The 7,889-nt window shown below is 45.8% G+C and overlaps 1 protein-coding gene across 1 annotated transcript in view; it reads right to left on the minus strand.

Annotated features, from left to right (window-relative positions):
- Positions 1-399: 399 nt before the first annotated feature.
- The window catches only part of Tep1 (telomerase associated protein 1), a 49,184-nt gene continuing 41,694 nt past the window's right edge, over positions 400-7,889 (minus strand). The window contains exons 45-55 of the mRNA XM_031361895.1: positions 7,163-7,295; positions 6,931-7,007; positions 6,721-6,850; positions 6,288-6,424; positions 6,022-6,146; positions 3,455-3,598; positions 3,211-3,307; positions 1,380-1,485; positions 1,059-1,273; positions 850-954; positions 400-633 (exon numbers count right to left, since the gene is read on the minus strand). Coding sequence (XP_031217755.1) covers positions 511-633; positions 850-954; positions 1,059-1,273; positions 1,380-1,485; positions 3,211-3,307; positions 3,455-3,598; positions 6,022-6,146; positions 6,288-6,424; positions 6,721-6,850; positions 6,931-7,007; positions 7,163-7,295 — 1,392 coding nt within the window. The 3' untranslated portion in view covers positions 400-510. The remainder of the gene's footprint in view (positions 634-849; positions 955-1,058; positions 1,274-1,379; positions 1,486-3,210; positions 3,308-3,454; positions 3,599-6,021; positions 6,147-6,287; positions 6,425-6,720; positions 6,851-6,930; positions 7,008-7,162; positions 7,296-7,889) is intronic.

Below are 7,889 nucleotides of genomic sequence, written 5' to 3' on the forward strand. Positions count from 1 at the left end.
ATTCTGCCTTTAGTGCCTCGGCTTCTCTTTCCTGCCAGTTAGTTCTGGGGACGGGGCTGCGTCTATGAAAGGGACCCAGCACTGTCCTAGATCTATCCATTTCTTCCTAAATGCTCACAGGTCTACTGACTACAACTTGCTCTTTCTTGCCTCCTTTCATGACCAAACAAGGGTCCCTCAGGTCTCTTCAAACTAAGTACTGGTCACCAATAGTCTTCCTTCTTTCTGACAAGAATGGACCTTAGAACTTAGGCCAGAGGGGATACAGGAATAGAACCTACCTATTAAAGATGTGGCTCGTTTTCTTATAGTTCTTCTAGGAATAAATGTTAAATTAGAAAGGAATACCCATATCCTTCCCCGTTGATCTAAATCCACTAGAGAACACAACCAGGCGTATACTTTAGATCTTCAACACTTTATTTTTATAATCTTATTAAGAATATAGACACTAGTGTCTTCAGGCTAGCAGCATCTGGTGACATCATCTTTGTCCTGAGTATTGCATCTTCATTCCCAAGATAAAAAATACAAGTTTCCTTGTGTGTCTCCCACAGCAAGCTGCAGGGGAGAGCTGGGCTCCATCCAAGGTTGCAGGCAGCTCACTGGCCCTTCACATCGGAACAAGCCCAGCTGAAACAGGAACAGAAACGGGAAGTGAAGCTATAAACCTGAGGTCTCCTTATTATCTTTTTCTTGAATCAATACCTTAGAAACAGGCCATGCCAAGAGCAATTGAAGAAAACAACTTTCATCTCTTTGCCACTCCTTAGCCTACTCCTTAGTGTTTTCTTGCACTAGTCCTTTCTCAGCTTGCGTGCAGGTGTACACACAGAGACCCACACTTACCAGCTGCATACTGGGTCTCTCCCACAGCTTAACATCTCTATCCTTCGAAGCAGTCACCAGCAATCCAGGAAGCACATGGAGGGCTGTGACGGAGCCCAAGTGAATCTTGGAGAAGAGGGGAGCAACATGAGTTCTCAGAAAGACCTTTCAACTCCAGAAGCAGCAAAGGCTGCTGCGTCAGATTTAGAACCCCCTCCCTCCAAGCTTACCTTTTTACATTGCCGTGCCTTTAAATGTGTGGGTTCTGTCCAGCTATCCGTGGAGAAATCCATCTCTGAGTCCGGAGAATCTGTCCGTAGAGTCTGAGTTTTAGGTTGTTTTGCTTTTTTCTGCCAGATGTTATCTACGATCCATTCTCCTTCTGGGGTACACTCAGATAGGTTCCACAGCATCCCATCAGAAGTAGCACACAAAAGTGATGACTCTGCCATTTTAAGAGCAGAGTTAGCCAGGGCTTAGGCCATTAGGACCCACCAGCCTTCCCTAAGCCACCCTAGAAAAACCACTCTGGTCCTTCTACTCCCACTAACCAGACTCGGGTTTGGCCTGAGTGATTGATACTGGGGACCCATTAGGATTATTTAAGTTCAGATTGAAGTCCAGGATCTCTTCAAACTCTCCTGACTCCTTTTGCTCCTGTGAAGGGATAGGTGGATAGGAAACTTTGTTTAGTTCATGACACAACTCCACTATCAAAGCTCTAAGATAGTCAGGATATACAAAAAACCAAACAAACAAAAGACAAAAAACAAAAACCTACCACACCTACAAATAAAATATATGCATCAAATGGATGCATGCAAGAATCCACCCATGCAGTCCCCCTAGGTGGAGATATGAAACATTTCTTGAAGTTGTTCTTATGCCCGGTCCCAGTTGATAGGAGAGACCCCAAAGCTGGCAGCAGATTTTAGTGTCATGATGTACTCCATTTATTACAAACTCCACTTGAGTGAAATCTCTGTAGTGTGGACATGTTTGTGTCTGGCTTCCTTTGCAGAATGACATGTCTGTATTTTTCCATTTGTCAACACTCAGTGTCCTGTCCTGCTTTTTCTGTCATGCAGTTATATGCTGAAAGTTCCATGTCCAGGTTTGGCTATGTTGAATTAGGCTGACATAGACATGCCTGTGCCTGGCATTTGGGGACTGTGTACACTTCTTTCACTTAAGTACATATTTAGGAACAGAATCACTGCTTCCTAGACAGACTTTATAGTAACTTTTGTAGGTATCAGATTAGGACTTCTTAAACTTTCCAGAAACAAGAGACCTCAGGAATCTTGGGAATGAAATCTGACAGATTCTGACAGAACCCTTATCAGTTAAGTGTAAAGCATCTAAGAGGTGACTGCACCATGTACCGTGACAGAGACATGATGGCACCATGCACCATGACAGAGACACGATGTAGCCCTTGACCTCAAAACGCTAACACTTACAGAGGCAAAAAAAAAAAAAAAAAAAAAAAAAAAAAAAAAAAAAAAAAAAAAAATCACAATTAAGAAAACTAGGAGACAAGCCTGGCATAGTGGCACAAGCCTTTAATCCCAGAACTAGGGAGGTGTATCTCTGAGTTCTAGGCCAGCCTGCCTGCTATACTCCATCCAGACAGGACAATCAGGGCTGCACAGAAAGCCTGGAGAGGAGAGATGGCTCAGCAGGTAGGAGCAATTGCCAGTAAGCCTCACAACTGAGTTTAATCTCTAGAACCCACACAGTAGAAGAAGAGAACCAACCTCACCAAGTTGTCTTTTAACTTCTACAAACATACAAGTGTCCCCAAACACACACACACACACACACACACACACACACACACACACACACGTGAAAAAAATTAAAGATATAAAAGAACCAAGCACAGTGTCATACATCTCCTAGCACTCAGGAAGCAGAGGCAAGCAGATGTCAGTGAGCTCCAGGTCAGTCATAGCTATATAATGAGCTCTTGTCTCAAAACAACTGGAAGGAAGGAAGGAAGGAAGGAAGGAAGGAAGGAAGGAAGGAAGGAAGGAAGGAAGGAAGGAAGGAAGGAAAAGAGGGAGGGAGGGAGGGAGGAAGAGAGAGAGCAAGAGAGAGAGAGAACAAGAGAGAGAGAGAGAAGAAGAATAAAGGAGAGAAAGACCTCTTAGGTTTCTGACTTTCAAAAATTATACAACTCAGTTTTGCACAATGAAATTTTACATGGAAACTTAGCATGCAAAGATTTAAAAGAGAGTTGTTCTAGGGCAAGGGAGATGAGAGCATTGGAGCCACCTGCCTTTCTTTCCCTCCCCTTACCCTAAGTGATGGATTCCAATGTTTAAACACATTGGTTCTACACAGATGTTTGTTTTAACACATCCAAACAGGACTCACCAATACAGAAAGTAATCCAGAGTCCCCCTGCTGCAGGTAAAACATGCCATACTCCTTGCTGGTACACAATATTGAAGAATGTACTCCATACCTCCTGCTGTTTATAAGAAAGCAAGAGATGAGCCCAGGACCGCCTCTCCTCAAGACCCCAGTCTTTACCCCTGAGTCTGACTCAGTCTCTGGGTAACTACTAAGCCACTTTTCTTCTTTTCAGCACAAGAGGAAAAAGCATTTTAGATCTTACCAGATTGAAGATGGAGTAGACCCAGGCTTCATCTGCAGTAATTCCACATCCTCTTTCATCAAGATAAGAGACTGGCCATCAGGGCCCAGACCCAGACCTGTCAAGACTCCCAAGTCCTCCTGCAGAACTCTCTTCAGATGAAGACTGTAGGGCAGAAGACACACAAAACAGAGAAGGATACTCCTTAAGCTAACCTTTCAGACTTTCAAGTCCTTCTCATGAATGTACTTTTCCGTACTCTTCTCATGAGTGAAGTATAATACACAATGACTGACCTGCCCCAGATATCCTGCTCCTAACCATTTGTGGGCATCAGACCCAGAGCCTCTGGCAGGATTAAAGACAAGTACTCTAAAGCTGGGCAGTGGTGGCGCACGCCTTTGATCCCAGCACTTGGGGGGCAGAGGCAGGCGGATTTCTGAGTTTGAGGCCAGCCTGGTCTATAGAGTGAGTTTCAGGACAGCCAGGGATACACAGAGAAACCCTGTCTTGAAGAACCAAACAAACAAACAAACAAACAAAAACCAACAACAACAACAACAAAAACAAGCACTCTAGCACTGAGCTATATTCCCAAACACTTGTCTCTCTTATATCAAATTCCACCATCATTCTCCCTTACTTGCTCAAAAGGAGGTTCTCTAACATTGCTGTCTTTTGCTTCCATCAATAAGTTCTGTGGATCCTTCCTTCTGTAACAGGACCTCAGATCTTAGTAGGCCTCCAGACCTCAACACAGCTGACTCCATAATGGCAGTGCCATTTAGGCCAGGATACTCAGCATGTAAACCAGACCACCAGCCAAAACGAAAACAAGGACTTAATCCATCCAAGTCCACAGCTCTGGGAAAGCATCTACGTGCACTAACTTTGCTTTTTGGCTTCTGTAGTTCTGCTTCTGGCTAGCTGTTCTTGTTAACTGAAGTATGTCAACCCAGAGTATGTTTTTTTTGTGCTTACAAGCTCACCCTGAGAGAGGCTCCGGGCTACACCGGGATCCTGAGTACCTAGTGTAGTCTCTGACCAGCTAATAAAGACATTCTACTGGCTTAGAGCCATGTTCAATTAGTCTCCTCTGGTGGATACCCCACAACACCTTCAGCACATGCTCACTTTTGCATCTTTCCTTTTCCTGTCTAGTGCCCAGGCCAGGACCCATATCATGTCGTTCTGCAAGGCAGAACAGAGCTGTATGAGGTCTCCCTACCTTCACCTTCTCCACCACTCTATCCTCTTTCCTACCATCATGTTCCTGCTCTAGAACTTAGATCATGGAGCAGGGCATTGACCAATGCTGGAGTATGTGTTTGGCCTGCATGGGGTACTGCTTGATCCCACTATCACCCTCAAATAATAAAGTGTGGAGAGCTCTGGTGCTACCTTCTGGGAGTTTAGCAGGAATTTGACATTGGGCTAGGACAAGGAAGTAGGCTCAAGGTAAATTCAACCAAGGAATGTAGGGTATTCCCTTTATCTTGGTCATCCTGATAAGCCCCTAGACACAGTGACTACGGACTTTGTTTATTGCCTTAATGACTTTGTCTTTGATCTAAGAACTGACCCTATTCTTTGTATGTACCTAGAATGATATAAAAGCAGACTGGAAAAAAATAAACCCACCCCAGCTTCAGCACTGGCTGGAGTCATATTATAATGTTGTCTAATTTTCTTTCTTTAATCCTCACTCCCTCCCTCAAGACCCTGTTGACTGACTGAGCTGGCTTGATCAATAAAGCCAGGTGGTGGCTGGCACATGCCTTTAAATGCCCAGCATTCAGGAGGCAGAAGCAGGTGGAACTCTGAGTTTGATTCCAGCCTGATCTATAGAGCAATTTCCAGGATGTCTAGGAGTACACAGAAACTCTGTCTTGAAAAACAAAAACAAAACAAATAAATAAAAACAATTCATTGGCACCACAGTGTCTGGTCCAGAACTTGTCACCACTAGGCATTTAAGAATCATTCATGGGGCTGGAAAGATAGCTTAGAGGTTAAGATCACTGACTGCTCTTCCAGAGATTCTAAGTTCAACTCCGAGCAAGCACATGGTGGCTCACAACCATCTGTCGTGGGATCTGATGCCCTCTTCTGGTGCTGTCTGAAGAGAGCTACAGTATACTTATAAATGTGAGAAAAAAAATTATTATTCATTTAAACTGACAAGACCAAGGCAGGTGAGAGGGCTTAGTGGGTAAAGGCACTTGCCAACAAGCCTGATCACCTGACTGTGATCCCCAGAATCACATGCTGGTAGGTGATCCAGATTGTTCTCTGACCTCTAAATTCATAGGTGAAGACTATAAAGGCACTACTTTGACTAACCTCCCTCAGACTGCTCAATGCTACAGATAGCACCATGGGGGTGCTATCACAAATAAAGTAGTATAAAGCAAAATGACTTTGCTGCTCCAATTCCTTGTCACATATACACACAGAGATCAATAAATGCAATTTGAAAACAACCGATATCCTATCCCAGCCTCACCGCAAAGCAGGCACAGACAGATCGTAACAAAATCCTAGGTACACATAGCTTGCCACTCCCATCAGCAGCTGCCTCAATTCACCTGGGATTGGTGGACGGTGACCCTTTCCTCAGTTCCACTTGCCACTCACTGACATTTTCATTAGCACTGAGAACAAAGAATGAATTTGCCGAGTACCAGATCAGGTCACTGATGCGGCCTGGAGCCTGTGAATGAAAGCACGTTCAGTTCAGTACTTTTGAGGGACAAGCCTAAACCTTTCCCCTCCCAGACGTGCAGGCAAAACTCCAAGCCACGGCGGTTCCATTAAACACACAGGTGGACAGAATTCATATAGACCAAGACACCTGTGCTGTAGCCACAGCCTTGGCTTGCTGCCACAGTGTTAGCTCCCCAGCTTCATTTCCAGATACCACCATAGAACCATCTGGTGCCCATGCCACAGCCGCGATGGCCACAGAACTCCTAGGTTTGTATGCATCATCTGAAGAAGAAAGGAAAGGATACATTAAGAGCTCTGCACTGAGCTCTTAATAGTGGTGCATGCCTTTAATCCTAGCACTAGGTATACAGAGGCAGGTGCATCTCTCTGAGTCTAAGGTGAGCCTGGTCTACAGAGCAAGTTCTAGGCCAGCTAAGTCTACATCGTGAGACAAAAAGAGAGGCAGGAGAGGGAGCATCTGGACCACTGGATGGGTGGATGGGATAAAGAACTATAAGGTTACCCTGGCAGTCCTTGTTCCACCCACCATCTTTTATGCTATCCCCTCCCTTACTCACCTGCTTCCTTTGGTATCTGCCAGAGATGTACTGAGCTTTCATCTGAGGTGAGCAGGAAGCCTGAGGCCTCTGAAGCAGCAGCGGCTGTGACTGGGCCACTGTGCCCCTGGAGGGCACCTATTTGGCACACCTAGGAAGAAGAGGGTGGCAGAGGTTGTCCTGCACACTTTCTCTATGGCTTCCCCACTCCAGTTCTTACAGAGAACTCACCAACAGGGGATGCCACAACTTTGTGGCCCCATCCAGCCCAACAGTCACCACCAGAAGCTCTGATCCAGGCTGTCCAGCTGAAAAGACAGGGAAACCAACTCAGAAGGAATGGCTAGGCCCAGTGGCAAAGGCCTAAAATAGAGAGCTGGCCCAGCAAGCAAGTACTAGAGGAACAGGAAACAGAAGAGGAGGGAATAAAAGGGGTAAAGGGGAAAGGCAGGCAGTTTGATACCTGGACGGGGCTCCAGAGCAGCTGCACACTGGCTGATGGGTCCGGAATGGGCAGGGATGCTGGTCAGCTCCACACCCTGACGGTCCCACACTTTCAAGGTCCCGTCCCGGCTCACAGATACAATGTGTTCTTCCTGTCCCAGATCATAGTGTCAGAGGACAGTCATCGTGGACAGGGCATGGGAAATGAAGCAGGCAGCAAAGGACCGTAGTTTAGCAGTCTGGGACTGCACTAGCTGGAAGTATGCACACCATTGTCTTGCAGTAATTCTCCTGGCAGCCGGAGACCCTGGCCTGTATGTAGTAAGCATGCTCCCCTCTCCAAACCACACATCAATCTGTCGGCAGCCCAAGTCCCCCATCTGCACAGGGCTGCACATGCTTCTCTCTTTGAGCAGTGGAATACATTTCTCTTCCTGCTAACATCCATCAAACATAGACAGGTTCCATCCAATCATATTCTCTTCTGTCTGGGTATGAGGGTAATGGGACTGATTTGGGCCTGAACTGGTTTTGGATGCATGTGTAATAAAGCAATCTGTGTCACTATTTGGTGTGCACATAATTAAAAGCAGATACATTGGCTGGGCGGTGGTGGCGCACGCCTTTAATCCCAGCACTAGGCAGAGGCAGGCAGATTTCTGAGTTCGAGTCCAGCCTGGTCTACAGAGTGAGTACCAGAACAGCCAGGGCTACACAGAAAAACCCTGCCTCGAAAAACCAAAAAA

Source organism: Mastomys coucha, unplaced genomic scaffold (assembly GCF_008632895.1).
Source record: "Mastomys coucha isolate ucsf_1 unplaced genomic scaffold, UCSF_Mcou_1 pScaffold9, whole genome shotgun sequence".
In the NCBI taxonomy this organism is placed as follows: Eukaryota; Metazoa; Chordata; class Mammalia; order Rodentia; family Muridae; genus Mastomys; species Mastomys coucha.